Source organism: Gymnoscopelus microlampas (assembly GCF_963454915.1).
Source record: "Gymnoscopelus microlampas genome assembly, chromosome: 7".
In the NCBI taxonomy this organism is placed as follows: domain Eukaryota; kingdom Metazoa; phylum Chordata; class Actinopteri; order Myctophiformes; family Myctophidae; genus Gymnoscopelus; species Gymnoscopelus microlampas.
The window spans coordinates 11,158,412-11,180,269 of record NC_139944.1 but is presented as its reverse complement, the minus strand read 5'-3'; the positions used below and the strand labels follow the sequence as shown (position 1 = coordinate 11,180,269).

General features: G+C 39.8%; 2 protein-coding genes across 2 annotated transcripts in view; one reads left to right on the top strand and one right to left on the bottom strand.

Annotated features, from left to right (window-relative positions):
- Positions 1-21,858, top strand: part of grip2b (glutamate receptor interacting protein 2b) — a gene marked incomplete at its 3' end in the record, with an annotated part of 181,412 nt that overhangs the window by 54,689 nt on the left and 104,865 nt on the right. The window lies entirely within an intron of this gene.
- LOC311049409 (E3 ubiquitin-protein ligase TRIM35-like) overlaps positions 1-21,858 on the bottom strand; it is a gene marked incomplete at both ends in the record, with an annotated part of 37,139 nt that overhangs the window by 13,326 nt on the left and 1,955 nt on the right. The window contains one exon of the mRNA XM_084062981.1: positions 3,516-5,022. Coding sequence (XP_083919107.1) covers positions 3,516-5,022 — 1,507 coding nt within the window. The remainder of the gene's footprint in view (positions 1-3,515; positions 5,023-21,858) is intronic.

Genomic DNA, 21,858 nt, shown 5'->3' with positions numbered 1-21,858 from the left:
TGTCACTGCAGAGAGTCTACATATTACATTTAAAATCCTTAACCCTTACATTAAATTACTTCTTTCAATGGACTAAAATCTTGTTTTATTTGATGGCCTTCCTGTCCTGGCATTTGGCCTTTGTGCCTTCAAAAAAGTTAACAACACCAAAGGCCAAGTGGCCTTGACCCGAAAATGACGTAATTCCAGGCCTGCACAGGTCGGACTACCAATTTTCATCCATTCAGGAGAGAGAACTCATCTCAACTCTCTCTCTCTCTCTCTCTCTCTCTCTCTCTCTCTCTCTCCCCCTCTCTCTCTCCCATGATGTCATCAATATGTCAACATAGCACTGACATCCTGTACTAGCCTTTAAGTACTGTGATAATGCTGCACTAAGCTCTCTGACAACACCTGCGGCCGGTACTCTGACAAAGCATAATAACAGTTACAACGGGTGTTGCATAACCGGAGGGGCAATGCATTCCCAACGTGCAACGGCCAAGGAAATCCCACTCCTGTTCAGATGCCCTCTGACCTTACACATACAGTAGCATTTCAGTGTTGTGTGACTCTTGTGACCTCCGTTCTGTTGTCATCTGTAGCGTTACCTGTGGTTTGTGCTGATGCCATATAGCTAGGCTTACCTTGCTACTCTCTTTCTTGTTCTGCACCAGGCAGGATGATTGTATAGGGTTTATACGTTTGTATGCTTTATAGAACTAACCCTAGCCTCAGACAAATGTCTTCTAAATCCTAAGTTTCCTGAAAAACTTATGTCGCTATATAAGTTTTTGTTCTCAAACTATTTCATGTCAAGGACCCCCAAATTTTCAAGATTTTTCAAAAATAGCAGAACTACAAGCTTATAGCGCGGCACGAAGTGACACGCTATGAGCTTGTATATCTGCTATTTTTGAATAGCCAAAGTATACGTATACAAAGCACGTAGTGTCGTGGTCCCCTTTGGTTTCTGGAGGTTTTATTAGGGGGCCAAGCACGTAGTGCTGTGGTCCCTTTTTGTTTTTGTTGGTTTTATTACCATTCTTCCGCCGTTCTTTAGGCCTAACCGTGCAGTCGGTTGTTACGAAACTTGCCAATATGGTAGAGGGCTATGCCAAATGGCGAAAACACGAAACTTAAAACTAGGGATGTCTGATATTGGCTTTTTTACCGATATATTACGATATTGTCCAACTCTTAATTTCCGATACCGATATCAACCGATACCGATATCAACCAATACCGATATATGCGGTCTTATTCACCAAAAGTCAACTAATTGTCATATAACAACATAACATATCAAATTCTCTTTTTGTTATAAAATCAATATAATATCTAATAAATATCTAATACATCTAATATAATACAGTGATGTTGTTAGGTTTTCAATTAAGTGAGTCCCGGGACTCACTGGTGGTCATTTGAATGAGTCCCACTAATCTTAGATTAGATGTTGGCTTATTTGACAGTGCAGAAGCATAATTGCCTTGATGCATATAACATTAACGAGCTTCAACAAGTGTCAGCTGGACACATATACACACACCTGCCCTCTGCAGTGATCTAATTTGAAAGTCTGATTTCTCTCCAAAAGCCCTTGAATATGATGGAATATGATTAACGATTACTGTGATTATGGTAAGCTCACATTTCATATCACACACAACATACAGTAAGAACTCCTGTAACTTTCACCAAACCTTGTATCTCCATAATTAAATGTTGTATGTTTTTATTTTGTAAATGAATGCCCTACTAATTTACAAAAAGTAACAAAAACATTTCTGCTGTTTTTGAAAATATTTGAAAGTACAAAGTGAAAGTGGTTAAGTGGCCTATGTCTGTGGGTTTTATAAATACACTAAACCAATGAAAAATATTAACGAGAGTTTGTGACTAAATAATAACCACATTGGATCCAATGGAACACAGCTTCTTTTTTTATTCCATTTCCTGAAAAGTAACAGTTTTGGATGTATAGGGTTTCCACCTGACAGCAACGATAAGTAAAAGTTTGCTCATCTTACCTCACTCCTCCTTATATGTAAAATATGACCTCACAAGTATGTACAGTATATGTATTTATATCTATAAATATATATACAGTACAGAAGAATAGAATCAAATATGTACATTATTAATTCAAATAGTACTTTATTTCAAATAAAAATCTCCACTCTAATGCCAGTTTTCAAATGAGAACTAATGATGACAATGATAAAGGAATGACATGTTTCAGTGTAAATATAAGATCATTAAATGTAAGAAGTAACAATATATTTAATTTATAACACAAAGCTCCTCAATGATCTACACTAGAATGATGAGGGACATTTACACCTTTAAAAATAAAAAGATTAAAAACATAATGTTTTACTTTTAGTAACGTTGTAGATTATAATTACAATATAATCAACATGTAAATTAAGATGTATGGGGTGGTCACCGTATATAAAATAATACAAATAAGACCCATCATTATCATTAACTACACATTAACAGCTTAAGCCCCATATACTTCATCAAAATATGTCACAATGCCAAACGCTGTGAGCTTGTAGATCTGCTATTTTCACTATCTCGAAAAAATGAAGAAAAAGCTGTTATTTTGCTAAATAGAGAAAGCCCGGTTAATGTGGTTAAAGCATCAATAATTGCTGTATAAGTATGATTTATTATTGTGTAATTCATTATTCTGCATAATGCATATTTTTACTTTTGATGCTTTAAGTATATTCTGATTAGGCCTGTCACAATCCTCCTATAATTCGACAAAGCTCTGTGGGTGGTGAGCCCAATATCTCTTCTGCCCGGTTCTCCTCAGTGGCTGGAGCAATTGACCTGAATTTGCACACAGCCATTGACCATTACCATGTGCACGGAACAGCGAAGCCTGTTTTTCGCTTTCCCCAAATGTCATCTGTTTATTAGCGTTTTTGTGTTCGCTGCATCCCGGGTTGCCAAATCATGCGTGCTACGTGCATATCCCCCCACGGGTATGGTCTTGTTATTACATAATCGTCTAATCACAATTATTTGAGATAATCGCATTTTTTACGGTTAGGGTTAGGGTCGTAATTGTTTCCATGTTTAAAAATGTTCATACATGTTCATTTTCAAATGTAAAAAAGTAGATTTCTGCTTTTTTCTTTATTTGGCTCATCTACAAACTTACAATGCGCCAGGAAGTGATGCATTGCAAGCTTGTAGAGCAGCTATTTCCGCTATTTTACTGTTTTAAAGTTTGAAATTATTAAGTGTTATTTGTCATATTTTGCCCAGTGCAACTTTTGTTTACGAAGCCTAAAAGCACAAAAGAAATGTACATTTGTATTCATATGTTCCAATGTTTAACAACAAAAACACAATTAAATCGTTAATGGCAATTATTTGTGTGACAATTAATCATCAAGTGAAATTTCATAATTGTGACAGCCCTAATTTTGATCGCAAGACTTGTTGAATCAGCCCTTTTACTTGTACCAGTATTTCTACACTGTGGTATTTGTACCTTTACTCAAGTAAAAGACCTGAGTACTTCTTCCATCACTGGTTCTTGACAGACTCGGATTTCAATGGTTTCAGCATCACCAGCTGGTCCAATAGAGAAATATGGGTAGAGTTTGTCAGTGAAAGTGTCTTTATGAGTGTAGATGATGTGAGTCATGTCTTCAGGGTCGTAGAAGGACACCTCCCCCCTGTCATAGTCCAGCTGGACTCTGATCCTCTCAGGATTCCTCTGCACTGGGATGATTTCACTACCCCCATTATCATAGACACCATCCTTCTGCTTTAAACACCAGATTCCATGTTCTGGTGTGATGTATTTCATTGCCTTCCTGTCAACAGATTCTTTAGCCAAACCTATAATCCAGCTAGGGTAGTCTTCAACCTCCACCTCCCAGCTGTGTTTTCCTAAACTGAAACCCTCTGAACCCAGGACACTGGCATACCGAATGAACCTCTCTGGGTTGTCAGGAACATTCTGCTTTGTCTCTGTAAATCTCACACTGGTCAGGTCTTCAGACAGACAGAGACAATCAGCTGCTGTGTTTGGGTCTAGAATGACAGGAGTGAACTTGACCCTCTCCTTCATCTTCTCCCAGACTGTGAAGGTCAGGTTTCCCAGGTGTTTGGCCACGTCTATCAGTGCTCCTGAGTCCAGCTGTGGATCTGACAGTGTACACTGGACTCTGGCACTGGTCTGAGTGTGTTTATAACTGCTGAGAAATGACACATTGTGTTTCTGCAGCTCTTGTTCTACAGCAGAGATGCTATCTGAGAGAGAGGAGATCTGCTCCTGAATGACCTTCATCTGTCTGCTGACAGTCTTCTCCTTCTGCTTCTCTTCCTCCCTCAGAGCTGCCAGTCTGGCCTCTTCTTCCTCTGTCAGGACCTGGTGGAGCTTTTTAAACTCTGCTTTGATCTGCTTCTCTGTGACCTCCACCTGCTTCTTGTTGTGTGGAACAACTTTATTGTATCTATTTTTAAAGTGTTTGTATTTGTTCCTCTTGTCCTTTAGAGTCCTGAGGTCAGAATTCAGTTGGTCCTTCAGTTTGTTGACTGCTTGTTCTATAGGTACCAGCTTGTGACCAGGGTGGTGAGAGGAGTCACAGATATGACACACAGCTCTCTGTTCTTCCTCACAGAAAAGTTGATGCTCCCCTGGATCATGTTCACAACTCAACACCTTGACTTCCTCTTCAGATGACTGTGTGGCTGGGTCAGTTGAAGGTGTGGATGGAGGGTTGAACCATGGCATTGTCTTCAGATCGGGAAACACGTCTGTTAGTTTTGTGTCTTGTAGTAGACGCAGGAACGACCTGCCTGTTGTTTCACCCTTGAAAATCATTTTGTCCACAAGTTCAGTGGCTGCGTCGAATGGCAGAGAGATGCTTTTCAGGTTTATGTATTCAAAGCGCACCAGTAGCTTTTCTTCAAATACACACTGGATGACAAAGTGAATGTTTGACATTAGAATGTCTTGAAGTTTTGTCTTGTTCTGTGTGATAACGTCTGAAGCCTCCATGTTGATTCCTGGGAGAAGAGAAGGAACAATGCTTATGAACCATTTCCCACACTTTCAACTTAGCAATGCTATTTTGGGCATGCTATAGGCAAACTTTTCAGAAAAAAACATTTCACAAGTAGTGAAAATGTGTGAAGCAATGTTGTGAGTTTGTAGATTGGCTATTTTAGGGCTTACATAGGGCTTAAGTGGATAACTGGATAAAACGATGATCTTATTATTACTTATGAATCTTTAAATCATAATTCAATATTGAATTTACTTTCATTTTGAATTATGTTATTGTTTATGTCGGGGAGAAAACTTTCACATTTTCAACTCTTAACATTGTTTTTGTTTTGTTTTTTTCAAATTGACTGCAATTGACGAGTGCACTCGTCAATTGGCCCGAGGCTAACAGTGCCATTGACGAATTGACGAGTGTGTGTTGTTTTCAATGGTTTACGCTAAAGGGCGCTATTCGCCAACCTATGTATGAGTGATCCTATGACTTCTGGAGAACAGTAGACCCTGAAATAATGTGATCACGACAAACCCGGCCCGTCCGATCTAAGGTTAAAGGATTTAGGAAAATAAAAATGTCTCTGCTTTCTGTTGCTTTTTGGCCAAAACAAGCCACATTCAACTGCCCACAACTATGGATTGGATTATTGCGGCGGCACAATGTCTTTTCTCCGATTCCACGAGACTCGGCTACGTCTTTTAAAGCGATCTTTGTGAAGAAAAATATTCTATGATTTTCAAAGGCTAATAAAAACGCTTGGAATCGCTGGCAAGGGCAGCTATACAGTAGATGATGTTTAACTCTGGCAGTCAATGAGTTCATGTCCGTCAAACAAAAGTAGCAAAATTGTGAAGCTTGTAGAACAGCTTTTTTTCAGGTGAAAGTGAAAGTGATTAAGTGTGACTGTTTTTTTTTTTCTTTTACCCCAGTGAAAGTATAGATATACTGTACTCCTGGTCAAAGTTGACTCACAAGTAAAAGTTGAAAAAGGAAGGCACTGGCGCAATTATTTTTACCAATAAGCTCAGTAACTATAAAAATCTACTGTAGAAATAAAATAGACCAAAATGAATGCATTCCACCTGGAGTTGAATATAAAGCCATATATCCATTAATTTGACTTGGGAAAGGCTTTGCTGAATGAGAGCACTCTGTTAAACCTTAACACAACATACATTTATACAGTATATATATGTGTGTGTGTGTGTGTGTGTGTGTGTGTGTGTGTGTGTGTGTGTGTGTGTGTGTGTGTGTGTGTGTGTGTGTGTGTGTGTGTGTGTGTGTGTGTGTGTGTGTGTGTGTGTGTCCTTCTCCTCTCCTCTCCTCAGTGTTACTTTCTATTGTACGGTAGTGAAACAGAGATGGCTATCTACTAACAGTTAGATGTGTCGGGTGCATTCAGGTAAACATGACTCATAGAGAACCTGTTTGGAGTATCGTCATGGTGTTTGTTGGTTAGTTCATCAGTAACGGCCCGAGGGGCTATCTACTAAACTAGGGGGGATAAAATGTTAAATTTAATTAAAAGAAAAAACGTGGCTTTACAACAAAAAAAACAACAACTTTATCTTTGTTTTGTGTTTACAAAACTACCGGTAACTAAAATCTGAAAAAAGTGTCCTTACTTTTAGTATTTGTCAGTATACAATATTATTTATTAAAATATATCTTCTTTTGACAATAACCTGCAATATCATACTGGGACCCTACAGGCTGTTGACAGACAGACACTTTCTGTGATTCTTGTATGTCGACAGTCTTGATAATAGCAGATCTAAGCCGTATAAAATAAAAAATACATTAAAAAAATAAACAAAAAGCCAAAACAAATAAAAACTAAATTAAAAAACTGACAACCATGGTTTGTACAGAGCTGTGCAGAGATGGTGGTTGCAGAGAGAGACATGTGTTGTTTGCAAGGATTGTGGATCTGCTAGACAGTATGAGACCACAACTCTCAATAATATGCTGCGGTTTAGAACAGTTAGATGTGTCGGGTGCAATCAGGTAAACATGACTCATAGAGAACCTGTTTGGAGTATCGTGTGTGTGTCTTAATAACATTAATTAATATTTTTCAGTATAAAAACAAGTTCATGAAGTCTTACCTGGTTCAGGCACTATGGTACTAATGGTTCAGGCTGAGAAGTTTGTCGTGCCTCAGTGCAGGTTTGGTTCAGGAACTGACAAGTAGGAACTGTTCATACCACTTCATACACTTTCTTTCCATAAAAGGAAACATATTGTCACTTCAGATTTTGATTGGTTCAAAATGTTGATGAGTCAGCAGACATTACGGATGTTGTTCATTTCGATCAGAATGGTGGTTGATGACGTGAACGCACCAGTTGAAGGGTTTTATGGGCATAACGTTTTTGGAAACCAATACTTGATATTTCACAAACAAAAGATACTTAATATTTCATCATTTATTTTCTAGTAAGTTTTAATAATAGACAAAGGTCTGATGGTATGGATGTATTGATTAAAATTATCCATGGAGAGAAATTAATAAATAAACATCAGTCAAGCAAAGTCAGAAAAGCATGTGTGTGTGTGTGTGTGTGTGTGTGTGTGTGTGTGTGTGTGTGTGTGTGTGTGTGTGTGTGTGTGTGTGTGTGTGTGTGTGTGTGTGTGTGTGTGTGTGTGTGTGTGTGTGTGCGTTGGAGAAAAAATAACTGAACTGAAACAGTTTTGTTTATTTAAATGTATTTAAGACTAACTAAAAAAAGGATTAAAATGTCCTTAGTCTTTGTCTAAAATCTTCAAAAATATCAGATCTACGTGCTGACAATGTGTTGTATCACTACGCGTTGTCTGCATGTACTGTAGATCTGATATGTTTGACTATTTTCTGACCTTGTTGAATCTTGCACCTGATTAATCATTACAATAAGAAATGAATACGAAACTATAAGCCACATAAAATAAAAAAATAGGCTACATTGAAAAAAAAAAAAAAAAAGTCCAAACAAATACAAACTAAATTAAAACTTATAACCATGGTTTGTACAGAGCTGTGCAGAGATGGTGGTTGCAGAGAGACATGTGTTGTTTGCAAGGATTGTGGTTATCTGCTAGACAGTATGAGACCACATCCTCTACCCTCTGCACGCAGGGCCGCTGCTAGCCATTTGGGTGCCCTACTCACAAGTAACCCTTTTTGTTGCCCCTTGCAGGCTATACATACTTAGTTATATTAAAGGATCTACACCATGAATTTAAAACAAATATTTAATATCATATTGTTTATGTCCCTCAAACATTTTTCAAAGGTTTTAGACAGGAGGGATTTCAGAAAAAAGGCCTTCTATAAGGAGGTTAGAGGCATTTGGGGGTAAAAGTTGGGAACAAGGCCATTTTACATAATTCAAGGGTGCTGAATCAGAAAAACACTGTTCCCAAGCAAAATTCTTAGTGCTTAACCTCCTAATTTGCATATCAAAATGGCTGCCGATTTTGAAGTATTTCTTAAATAACTCTATAACAAAGCAATCAAATCTGACAAATAAAGTGTATATATTTATATTCTGAGGGTCAGACAATGTGTGGAAGGTATTTATAATGTAATAGATGTAAATAAATGTAAATAATGTAAATAAATATGCAAATTAGAGGCCACTATTACAGAAAACGGTTTTGTACTTAAATTGATCCATCCGCATCCCCCTTATTTTATTTTATTTCTACTTATCTGTATTTTTACCATCCTTAGGACATCTAAAATAAATATTTAGATGATGTAAAAATCCTGGTACATTTGGCCCCTGATGACCAAAAAATAAATGTGACGTTCCATAAATACGCTATCATGGGGATTTCTGCCTTGTATAACTCACCCCCAGGAGGAGTTATAGAACTGGTACTGATATCTGAACACAAACTACTGTCAACAAAACTATATAGAGTGGGATGGAGATGGCTATAGGTACACTTAGATGGCCAACAGGGAAAAAAACTGTTGGTCGTGCACACACAAACTATTGCCTGTGTACACAGTGGTTAATCCCAATGGTCTGAGTATCTACAGGGCTGACAAGGGACTAGTACAGCCTAGTACAACCTAATAGAGCCTAGTACAACCTAGTCTTAACTAGTCCAGTCTGTTCCATGCTAGTATAGCCTATATCGCCGTCCCCTAGTCTGTTCCATCAAAAGGCTGGACTATAGGCTATGGGTGTACTAAGCTTTACTGTTGTAGACTCTACTGGTCTCTAATAGACTGTTTTAAATTACAGTAGGCTGTGCTAGGCTGTACTAGGCTATATTAGGCTGTACAAGGCAGATCTGTACTATGGTCTACAAAGGTTCATGCAAAACTATTGCTCGTGCACACACAAGCTATTGCCCGTGTACACAGTGGTTAGTCCCAATGGTCTGAGTATCTACAGGGCTGACAAGAGCCTAGCACAGCCTAATAGAGCCTATTAGAGTCTAGTACAGCCTAATCTATCCTAGTCCAACCTTATCAGTCCTAGCATAGCCTTGTACCCCCTCCCCTATTCTGTTCTCCCAAAAGGCTGGACTAGTCATGGGTGTACTAGGCTGTACTATACTAGACTCTACTGGTCTATAATAGACTGTTTTAAGCTCTAGTAGGCTGTGCTAGGCTGTACTAGGCTCTATTAGGCTGTGCAAGGCAGATCTGTACTATGGTCTACAAAGGTTCATGCAAAACTATTGCTTGTGCACACACAAGCTATTGCCCGTGTACACAGTGGTTAGTCCCTATGGGTTGAGGATCTACAGGGCTGACAAGAGCCTAGCACAGACTAATAGAGCCTATTAGAGTCTGGTACAGCCTAGTACAGCCTAACATATCCTAGTCCAGCCTTATCAGTCCTAGCATAGCCTTGTACCCCCTCCCCTATTCTGTTCTCTCAAAAGGCTGGACTAGTACTAGGCTGTACTATACCAGACTCTACTGGTCTATAATAGGCTGTTTTAAGCTCTAGTAGGCTGTGCTAGGCTGTACTAGGCTCTATTAGGCTGTACAAGGCAGATCTGTACTATGGTCTACAAAGATTCATGCAAAACTATTGCTCGTGCACACACAAGCTATTGCCCGTATACACAGTGGTTAGTCCCTATGGGTTGAGGATCTACAGGGCTGACAAGAGCATAGTACAGCCTAATAGAGCCTATTAGAGTCTAGTACAGCCTAGTACAGCCTCATCTATCCTAGTCCAGCCTTATCAGTCCTAGCATAGCCTGGTACCCCCTCCCTATTATGTTCTCCCACCAGGCTGGACTAGGCTAGACCTGGGTGTACTAGGTTTTACTGTACTAGTCTCTGCTGGGCTCTAATAGTCTGCTTTCAGCTCTAGCAGCCTTTGCTAGGCTTTACTGGGCTCTATTAGGCTATAGAAGGCAGTACTTTACTTTGGCCTACAAATGTTCATGCAAAACTATTGCTCGTGCACACACAAGCTATTGCCCGTGTACACAGTGGTTAGTCCCTATGGGTTGAGGATCTACAGGGCGGACAAGAGCCTAGTACAGCCTAATAGAGCCTATTAGAGTCTAGTACAGCCTAGTACAACCTAGTCTAGCCTAGTCCAGCCTGTTCCATGCTAGTATAGCCTATACCACCCTCCCAAAAGGCTGGACTAGTCTTGGATGTACTAGGCTGTACTGTACTAGACTCTACTGGTCTCTAATAGGCTTTTTAGCGGCGCTAGCCGCTCTATACCCGACTTTGTCCGCGTGCGTCAACGTTCTGATTGGTCAGGTGCGTCAACAAAGTGATTGGTCAAGCTTCACGTGACACATGACTATAAACACATTATAAACACATATCGATGACAAAATGTATCAAAGGCGCCGCTACCTTCACACAGGGTGTGATTTTTTTAATCTCTAGTAGGCTTTGCTAGGCTGTACTAGGCTATATTAGGCTGTACAAGGCAGATCTGTACTATGGTCTACAAAGGTTCATGCAAAACTATTGCTCGTGCACACACAAGCTATGGCCTGTGTACACAGTGGTTAGTCCCTATGGTCTGAGTATCTACAGGGCTGACAAGGGACTAGTAAAGCCTAATAGAGAGTATTAGAGTCTGGTACAACCTAGTACAACCTACTCTAGCCTAGTCCAACCTGTTCCATGCTAGTATAGCCTATAGAAATGATTTCATGTGCATGCCATAAGCAATGCACAACACGTCGTTGCAAATGCCGGAAATATGGGTTACGATGCACAGCCATGTGTGCATGTCAGCAACGCAGTGATGATCAACCTCCTTGTATGAATGTGGTCTAGTGTCTAGACTTTCGTTCAACAAGGGCCAATACAGTATCTTTAGAGTACTAAACCGTTATCTGTTCTGGGGGCCGCTATTTTGCATATTTCGGAGTAGGCTGATTATTATATTATATTATATTATCATATTATATTACTTACAAATTCTTTACTCACATTGTAGAAACTGTATATAGACACTTCATTTGTCAATTTTGCTTGCCTGGCCACAGAGTTATTGAAGATAAAGGTGCAAATTTGCCAATTTGGCAGCCATTCAGATATGCAGATTAGAAGGTCAAAAACTAAACATTTAGCATGGGGAAAAAGTATGTATTTTAGATGTCCTAAGGATGGCAAAAATACAGATAATTAGAAACAAAATAAGGGGGATGCACTTTTTGCACCTTTTGAGTACTACGGTACATCATTTTATGTAATGGTGGCCTCTAATTTGCATATTTATTTACATTATTTACATTTATTACAATACAAATATCTTCCACACATTGTATGACCCTCAGAACATAAATATATACACTTTATTTGTCAGATTTGCTTGCTTTGTTATAGAGTTGTTTAAGAAATACTTCAAAATCGGCAGCCATTTTGATATGCAAATTAGGAGGTTAAGCACTAAGAATTTTGCTTGGGAACAGTGTTTTTCTGATTCAGCACCCTTGAATTATGTAAAATGGCCTTGTTCCCAACTTTTACCCCCAAATGCCTCTAACAATCACATATTTCAGAAATCCCACCGGTCTATTTGAGCCTAAATCAAGCCTCAGATATAGTCATTCCAACTAACTTCTCTCTGGTTTATAAAGCACTTGCAATACCACATTGTCCTGATTTGCACGTGGCGCTATTGAGCCAGTTTGTATGCATGTTATCTCCTGGTTCTGAGTGGAAAAAGGAAAAAAAAATGTTTTTTTTATATATTGAAGCTGAGAGTGGAACTATACAGAAGCAGACAGAACGTCAGAAAGTAACTAAATTGATTACAGTAAAAGAAAGCCACAGTGATAACAGTTTGATTACAAACCTAAAAGAGTGACAAACACCTTTTGAGACAAGTTTGGTCAAACCTGGGAGCAGCACTTAACCTGTTGTGTTTGTGTTTGTACAGACCAAGTGTTTTGGTGAGTGAAAACGAATTAATTGCACAAAATATTTGTACTTACACTTTTAAATGGAAACGTTTGGGGTATTTTTGGGTAACTGTGTATGTTGTACATTTTTGATGGCAAAATGTAAAGATTTATTCATGAAAAAGCTGTGTAATCAAGGCAGCTGAGCTGCAGACGCGGAGACAGGTCTCTATTAGGTTGGGGCTTAGCCCTCCAGGCAAGGTGGGGCTATTGCGGCGGCAACATTTGTTTGTGCTCCACCACTGAAAAGGCTTGCATGGCACGAGACTTTACTCGTTATTTCTTGAGCGTGTCGTGCGGGTCGAATTATTTGTGAGTTTGTGGAGAAACACACGGTTTCTCTCTCTATCAACTCTTCCTTTTTCCCCGTCGGAAGCAGCTATGCGCGGAATGTACAGCAAACACAACAGCAGCGCATGGTTCCCCTTGGACCAGCGTTGCCAGATTTTGTGAGAGAAACAAGCAACCATATCTATGAAAAGAAGTCCAAAATCAGCTAGGGTAGGTAGCTTATAATAAGCAGACTTGGCAACGCTACATTGGACATACATAGAGACACACAGGAACTACAAATTTCACGGCCAATTTTGAGATAGCGCCGCTACTCGAGGTCCGTTAGAACGATGAACAGCAGCTGCTAATGCATTCCCTATGAGAGGATATGATAGTTAGCCTACTTTTAAAATGATCCTACATTAACTGGAGACGATATTGATTTAAAGGTAGGGTAAGTGATATTTTTGGGTTAAAACAAAAAGTATTTTGTTAAAAGGTTAAAGCACTAATATTCTGATAGTAATCATTGCTATAGAGTGTTTGATCAGTAACAGGAGTCTCCCCGTCTCTCCAGCTCTTTAATCTTAACAGAAAATACTCTTTAACAGAAAATACATTTTCTGGTAGGTGTCAAAATCTCAGCCAATCAGGAGAAAGTACCCATTTTTAAGCTTCATTTTTATAGTGTTCCAGTTCCAATTTTGCCTGCTCATTTCTTAGTGTCATCACTTCCAATTTCACTTGTTTAATCTATGTCCTGATTGAGTTCTCTATCCTGAATGGATAAAATTGGAAATGAAACTGAAACGAAAATACATTTTCTGTTTTATAAAGAGCTGGAGAGACGAGGAGACTCCTTTTACTGAACAAACACTCTATAGCAATGATTACTCAGAATATAGAGCTATATAGAGCTATTTAGCACTTATTTTAACCAAAGAAAATCACTTACCCTACCTTTAAATAAAAATATGTTTCCAAATGTATGGAGTGTCTTTGTCAACATATCTTCTTGTTTTCTTAATAGTTGTGTTTCACATTTAATTTTCCACTTTAATGGGTTACCCATAATGTTAACACAGATAAGTAGTCGTGTTTCAGTGACATCACTGTCTTTACGAGTGCCGAGCGCCGACTTTGAATTCTATATTTTGAACATCTCGTAGTCTTATATTAGCAGTTAAAGTGCATTACGAGGATCTGTGTGGCCCGACTCTTGAGGAAAGAGCAGGCCATTATTAGACATGCACCACATCCTCTATTTCAGGGCTTCTCAAATTCTCTCAGCTTCATACCCAAAAGATATTTGGTGTCTCCCCGGGACCCCAACGTACAAAAATACATGAAGAATTAACCCCTGAAGTTCTGTTCCTGATCTACTATGTGTTGTGAGATTGTTAGGTCGGCTAATTTCACTATTAAAAGTTTGTATTTATTTATGGAATTTATTTATTTATTGCACATTTCTGAAAATAGTAACTTGTACACTTTCAGAATTAAATTTTATATCCTTGGAAAAGAAATCCGCCGAACAGAGCAATTCAGTATGGATCCCAGGTTAAGAATGTAGATTGGGGTCTCAAAGATAAAACACGGTTCCATTTGTACACTCTCAGAGTTACAGACCCCACCCTTGCTGGGCCCCAGACCAGACGTTGAGAAACAGTGTCATAAAGCACATTAAAAAAAAAAAAACGCTTAGCACAGTGCTATGAAATCAAACATAACAAGAACCGTAAAACAATAAACATATTCCTATCAATGTATCTTGCTGTACTTCTAATGCACTGTATCTCAGTGGTGTGTTCGTGTTACGCTGTATACGTTGTATACCGTGCAGATTTCTTTGAAAAAAAGCATATACCGTCTACTAACCATTTCATCCATTGGAAACACGCTAGCGTATACCCACGACCACGTGCATGTCGTGCAGAGAATGATTATTGTATATATCCTCTGAAAAAACCTAGAACTCACCACTGCTGTATCTGCATATGTAACTTAAACTGCTGTGCTGTCTCTGGCACCTGAATTACCCTTACGGGATCTATCAGTATTTTTAGAAAAATTTGTGGTTCTCAACGTGGGGTCTGGGGACCCCCAGCGGGTCCTGGAGCGGTTTCCAGCTAAATGATTGATGTGTAGGAAACAAATGGATGCTTTTGGGTCTTTAACTCTGAGAGTGTGCAAATGGAACCGTAAGCCTTACGGGTCCATTTGGTTCCATGTGTAAACATAGTAGAATTGGGGTCACACTCACAGAGATACAAAATGATATGGAATGAGGGTCCACGGTCCTTGAAATGAAAAAAGAGGTTGAGAACCACTTTTTTAGAGCTATCCATGGTGCTGAAATAGACTGACATTGTGGTTGTGTGTTGAAGTGTCTGTCTGTCACACTGAATGTAATGGACAGCATAATGAATGATGTTTCCTTAATGGACTGGAGAACTCTGGAGAGGAAGGTTAATGCTCCGTCTGTGTGTGTGTGTGTGTGTGTGTGTGTGTGTGTGTGTGTGTGTGTGTGTGTGTGTGTGTGTGTGTGTGTGTGTGTGTGTGTGTGTGTGTGTGTGTGTGTGTGTGTGTGTGTGTGTGTGTGTGAGTGAGTGACAGAGAGTGAGTCACTCTCAGGGGCCTCTCAATTTGTCTGTCTGTCTGTCTGTCCGTCCCCACACACACTCACACAGACACACACACACACACACACACACACACACACACACACACACACACACACACACACACACACACACACACACACACACACACACACACACACACACACACACACACACACACACAGACGGAGCATTAACCTTCTATTAACCTGTCCTCCATTCAAGAATGAAGAATCATTTTTATTGCCACATCACAGGTTTACAGGTGTAAATAATTGGGTTGAAATTAGTTTAGTTCTCAGCTCCATCATTTTTGTAGTTTTCCAGAAAGGGAGTAGAAGAAAGGGGGGGGGGGGGGCTAAGCATGTCAAAAAGCACATATAAAGATCAACATAATCTACATATATACATATATACACATAGCATAAGAGCAGCAGATACAGCAGATACAGTATGTACATAGTGTTGCCAGATTCTGTGAGAGAAACAAGCAACCAGGTCTAGGAAAACCAGCCCAAAAGAAGCAACTATGCCACATGAGCTCTTTAACACATACATCAGCTATTTGAAAATAGCCGATCTACAGGGGAAATTATGATAAGCAGATCTGGCAACCCTGTATGTACATGAGGTTAAGCATGAAGTGTAAAAGTGGTAGGCATGTGCATGCGATTAGACCAGTGAAGGTGAAGGACCCCCAAATGAACACGTGTTGGGCCGCAGACCCCCATCTGAAAATAATTATGTCAGGGACCCCCCTCAGGGACCCCCATTTCAGGATTTGTGTTGAAATGTTTAAAAAATGTTCTCATTTTTCAAAACAAATTCTTTAAAATAGCTGATGTATTGGTTTATGGGTTAAAGTGGTGCAACTGACTGTGATGCTATGTTAACACATTTGGCTGGGGGACCCTCTGGGACCCCATGAAGGACCCCTGGGGGTCCCCAGATCCTACTTTGAGAACCACTGGATTAGACATAAAGTGGGCAAAATACTCTGCTAGAAAGTAACTAAATACGTTTACTCGAGTACTGTACCTAAGAACAACTATGAAGTAGTTTTACTTTACTTGAGTATTTCCATATTTTAACACTTTATACTCTCAGAGGCGAATATTGTTCTTTTAAATCCACTACAATTATTTGAAAGCTTTAGTTACTAGTTACTTTATAGATTTAGATTATTATTACAAAATGTATATGAACAGATCTACAATCTCACAATTGCATGGTGGTGCGTTGTGAGTTTGTAGATCGGCTATTCGACCGATTTTGAAATATTTTTTAGAGAAAAAAGTTAAAGGAGGAGTTCACCCACAAAATGACTTGTTTTCTATCAATTGCACACCCTATGAAGCCTTGAATCCATGGATTCTTTTTTGTTTTTGTCGCATTCCTAAGCTAATAATTTGATTCCCGTCTCCTACCGGCTAATGTATCCGGTAGGAGACACAAAGTAGATTATTTGTGTCTCCTACCGGAAATACACACGGTCATCAAATTATTGTTTTAGGAATGCCACAAAAACAAAAATAAATCCATGAAATCAAGGCTTCATGGGGTGTGCAATTGATAGAAAATAAGTCATTTTTTGGGTGAACTCCTCCTTTACAATGGGACATTCATAATGAATACATTTATTTAAGTACATTTAGATGCCAATATTCTGTTACTTTAACTCAAGTGAATACAGAATACATGGCCTTTTTCTTGTAATATTTCTATATTGTGGTATTGATACTTTTACTTAAGTAAAAACTCAGAGTACCTCTTCCATCACACCATTGTGTGTGTGAGTGTGTGTGTGCGTGAGTGAGATATGTTCAGTCAAACTCTTGTGGAAATGAAACTAAATTGAAGTGAAACGGTGATGACATCACTGACCACTAGAGGGAGCTAACTGAATGCTGAATGAGAGAGAGAGAGAGAGAGAGAGAGATTAATAGTGTAAGAATAAAGAATAGTGTAGTAGAGATGTGACATTTATTACATATGAACATACTGGAGTGATGCAACACACACAATACACTTACAGCTGCCACTGTGTGTGCGTGCGTGCGTGCGTGTGAGAGAGAGAGAGAGAGAGAGAGAAAGAGAGAGAGAGGGAGTAATGTGCTTCCTGTTGAGATGACAGAATGTCTAATTAACCGCATGCTGTCATTTAGGACAGTTAATAAACGCACACAAGCACGCGAGCGCTCCATGTAATCTTGAGCCCCTGAGGCTGTGTGTGTGTGTGTGTGTGTGTGTGTGTGTGTGTGGGTGGGTGGGTGTGTGTGTGTGTGTGTGTGTGTGTGTGTGTGTGTGTCAAGTACTTGCATTACCCATAGACTGTCAGAACACTATGGACACAGGGAACAGCGACATCACCCATTGGTTTCTACAGACCCGTTTTGAAGCCACTTTTTCAGCAAATTAAAAACCACCATGTTGGAATTTCCAGTCCCAAAAAGCAACCGAAAACAAATGCTATTGGCTGGAAGGGCAGTGAGGGCGGGGTCTTCACTCAGTAGAACCAGAGCCTTGTATTAGAGAGTTGCGCCAATGAGGGGGCAGAAACAGCGCCGGTCACATGGTTCATGTAAGCTGGAGATAGTTACAAGGAGCCGTAGACTTCAATGCATTCCGTGAACTTCCGGTTTAGGGCTTTGTCACTATTCGCCAATAGGCTCTATGCACAGCAGCCATATTGGAAAGAAATTGGGCCTCTTCTTACTTCCTTCACAGGTGTTACCAATGATACTAATGAAGGCTCTGTTCCATTCTGGTCAGGGTGCTGATATTGAGCATGTTGGCTCACTAGAAACACTCCATTTTGGTTTCCAAATGGCCTCTTATGGTGGGTGTGTAACTCTGAGAGTGTACATTTTTTACACTCTCAGAGTTATGGGGGTCCTTGAAAATAAGACAACCACTATGCCGCACTAAATGGAACAGAGCCTTAATTAGTATAATTGGTAGCACCTGTGAAGGAAGTAAGAAGAGGCCCAATTTTTCTCCAAAATGGCTGCTGTGCATAGAGCCTATAGACGGCTATGTAGAAGACCTGGCCCGAAGAAGTGAACGCGAGTGTCAGAACTCTCTCTCTCTCTCTATGGGTCTGAGTAGAACCAGTAGAAGTATTACACCCTACTTTATCATCAATTTAAAAATGAATGGGACAATGATTTACAAAAACGCATATCATGGTATAGGCTACTCAAAAGAAGACTAGCGATTGAAAACAATAACGCATTCATGTTGTACAAGTGTAACTGTTCATTTCATCAAAATACTCATTCACTTGAATGGAGTGTGAATGCATCTGTAACGAGCAGGAATGGGAATAGCGACACCTCTAGGCCATTTATGAGAACTGCAGTGTTTTAATGATTCCTCATTGGCCTCATTTTCAAAACCGGATCCTGGTATTACTATACTTGTGAGGCCCAAATGTCCCCACAAGTATAGCATAATTCGAGAAATAGACATTGTGAGGACCATTTTTTCCACCCAACGGCGTTGGGTCTGATTCATACTTTGCTGCACACCGGTGTTGCGCACCGAAAATAGCCGATATCATCCAAATTGCTGGCAGCATTTCTGTCACACTGAAATATAGAGTGAGTGAAAATTTCTGGAACATGGCCCGGTTTCCCCAATTTCCTTGGTTAAGGCTCAGTGTGTGTGTGTGTGTGTGTGTGTGTGTGTGTGTGTGTGTGTGTGTGTGTGTGTGTGTGTGTGTGTGTGTGTGTGTGTGTGTGTGTGTGTGTGTGTGTGTGTGCGTGCGTGCGTGCGTGCGTGCGTGTGTGTGCGTGTGTGTATTTGTGATAAGAGAGCTATATAAACCATCCAGAAATAACAACTTGTTAGTAAGTTAATTAATCAAATCTTTCCACTTCAATGAGTCATTGTCTTCTCTACCTTCTTTCCTTCCTCATCTCCTTGTCTCCTCTCTTTGCGGGTCTGTTCTGACAATTAGAAGCTTCCTACAGGGCTTTTCAAGCAGTGCTGGAAAGTAACAAGAACATTTACTCAAGTACTATACTTAAGTATAATCTTTTGCCACTTTTCCTTTACTTTGCTTGGGTCCATTATTCAACACTTCCACTCCATTACAGCCAGTGTGGCTGGCTCTGGCAGAGTTCTGTCCTTGAGAGCCAAACAATTTGATTAACAGATTCAGTGCAGCTGCCTTCAGCCCATCAGGCAGTGCACAGGTGCCAACACATCAAACTGAGTGAGAATGGAATTTGGGACATACCTCCCATCGATGACGAGGCCAAGCCAGTGGCGCTGTCCGAGGTGCTGAACTCTGCCGTCACTGTGGCTTGCTGGCCCTACAGTACACTATGTGAATTCTCACCTGATCGGGGGTATTGAGGCGAGACTCCACAATACAGTATATATATATATATATATATATATATATATATATATATATATATATATATATATATATATATATATATATATATTATCAATCACTTGCTACGTTATTGTTACAATACCTAATTTACAGTAATGATGCTTAATCTCACATTGAAGATGGTATAGAACAGAGCTGGATGGTAACTTGATACCATGCATGTAGAAGTTAAGTTCATGATGTAGAGTAATTTAGCAGTGCCAGTTTTAAGTCCTGTTGTGAAGAACTGTCAAAAAACGGGGGGGGGGGGGGAATGGGAAAATAAGACGATCTACAAGCTCACAGCGCGTCGTAGATCGGCTATTTTCACTATTTGTCTGAGCTTAAGTAATGAAAAATGCATAACTATAATAACCTTCCACTCAGCCCCTGTTTTAATAGGAAATTCATCACAATATGATATCAAAAATCTATTTAATTGCAAATTTAAATGCTAATCAGCTGCTACTTCACACATTGCCATCTGGAACTCATTGCCTCTACGTACAGTAGTAATAATCTCTGCCTCTGGAGCTATTCCACCCTCCCTGAATGTTAGGCTAATGTGACCAGTTTGGCGAGTAGATAAACAGTCCTCCAATGAGAGACCAAAACGTTTCGTGATTAAGGTGTTTTATTGCCTTCCAAAAAGAGTTATAAAACTGGAATGAAAAGACAAGGAGGGGGGGGGGGTTGACAACAAACTCAGACCAAAGCTTGTAGGTCTGCTATATAAACAGTGTATGACTGACATTTTTTATGACCGACAGTTTATAAATAGGGAATCTTCTATTGCGTGTTTCTACCTGTGCGACAGTTAGAGCTCGAATGCCTGGAGGAAACTCATTGTCTCCCCTATATCTTCTCAACTTTAATTAAAGCCAGGCCCCAGCCAGCCAGTATGTGTGCAGACTGTCAACTCATAGCACAGCAGAAGTCCAATTGTCTTCAAACTTGCCACAAAAATCGCTCATGGCCTGGCATGACAACCATGTACTGTTCCACCTTTACATGTGTCTCCACTTCTAATAATCGATAAATGTTTGCCATTTTCTCCTGGCTAAACAAATGGACTTTAAATACATCATAAAGGAATAAGCCTTTATAACTATCTGCACATCTTTGTGTGTGCGTGCGTGCGTGCGTGTGTTTGCGCGTGCGTGCGTGAGTGAGTGAGTGCCTGCTTGTGTGTCTCAGTCAAATTGAATTACATTTAGGAGAGAGAGCACGACACATGCCTTTCTATTAGTAAAGCGGATTTGGGGAGAGCCCATTGACTTCACCTACTGTATATTCAGGGGTCCAGTATATGTGTAGCCCTGCCCCCTGACTATTCCTGGAACAGCTTTTTTTCCAGCATTTTTTATCTTTTATGTACAAATAAGGAGCCACATACATATAATACTTTTTTTTTCTTAAATTCAGTACATTTAAGCCCCGATATTTCCAAAAAAATACTACAAATTTCTACAAAACCTGTCTATCCACTCATTGTGGGCCAAAAAAACAACTTAGGTCTGATAATGATGTACAGTTATTCCCCAATCCCCTTCATTTTCCTTATTATACTTGTAGTGGCCAAACCCCCGAAGGGGCCTTTTTTCTAGTGCATAGTAATACAGTAAAGCTCCTAGCAGGGACCCCCCTGAGTCTATACATTTATAGAAAGATGTTTGTTAATGCTTACACATTTTACTTTATAATTTTGTGGGACATAAAATGCTAAATAGTTAGTTACATAGTGCTGCTTTAAGGTATTTAATTAGACTGTCATTGCACGGTCCAGTGGGAGCTCTTATTTTGAAAGCATGATGTTGTGTGTGCATTGCTGCTTGCACCACTGTTTCACTCTCAACTCTGTTTAATATTGTATGAACTACTGAATAGTACATGCATTCATTCATGAGCACAGATAAATCATAACGCACGCACACACACACACACACACACACCCGCACACACGCACGCACGCACGCCGCACACACGCGCACAAACGCACACACGTGCACACGCACACGCACACGCACACGCACACACACACACACACACACACACACACACACACACACACACACACACACACACACACACACACACACACGAGAGAAAGAACCACTCTGAAATGGTTCCAAGCTAAATTAAGTGTTAAATTCCACATTTCTGTCTC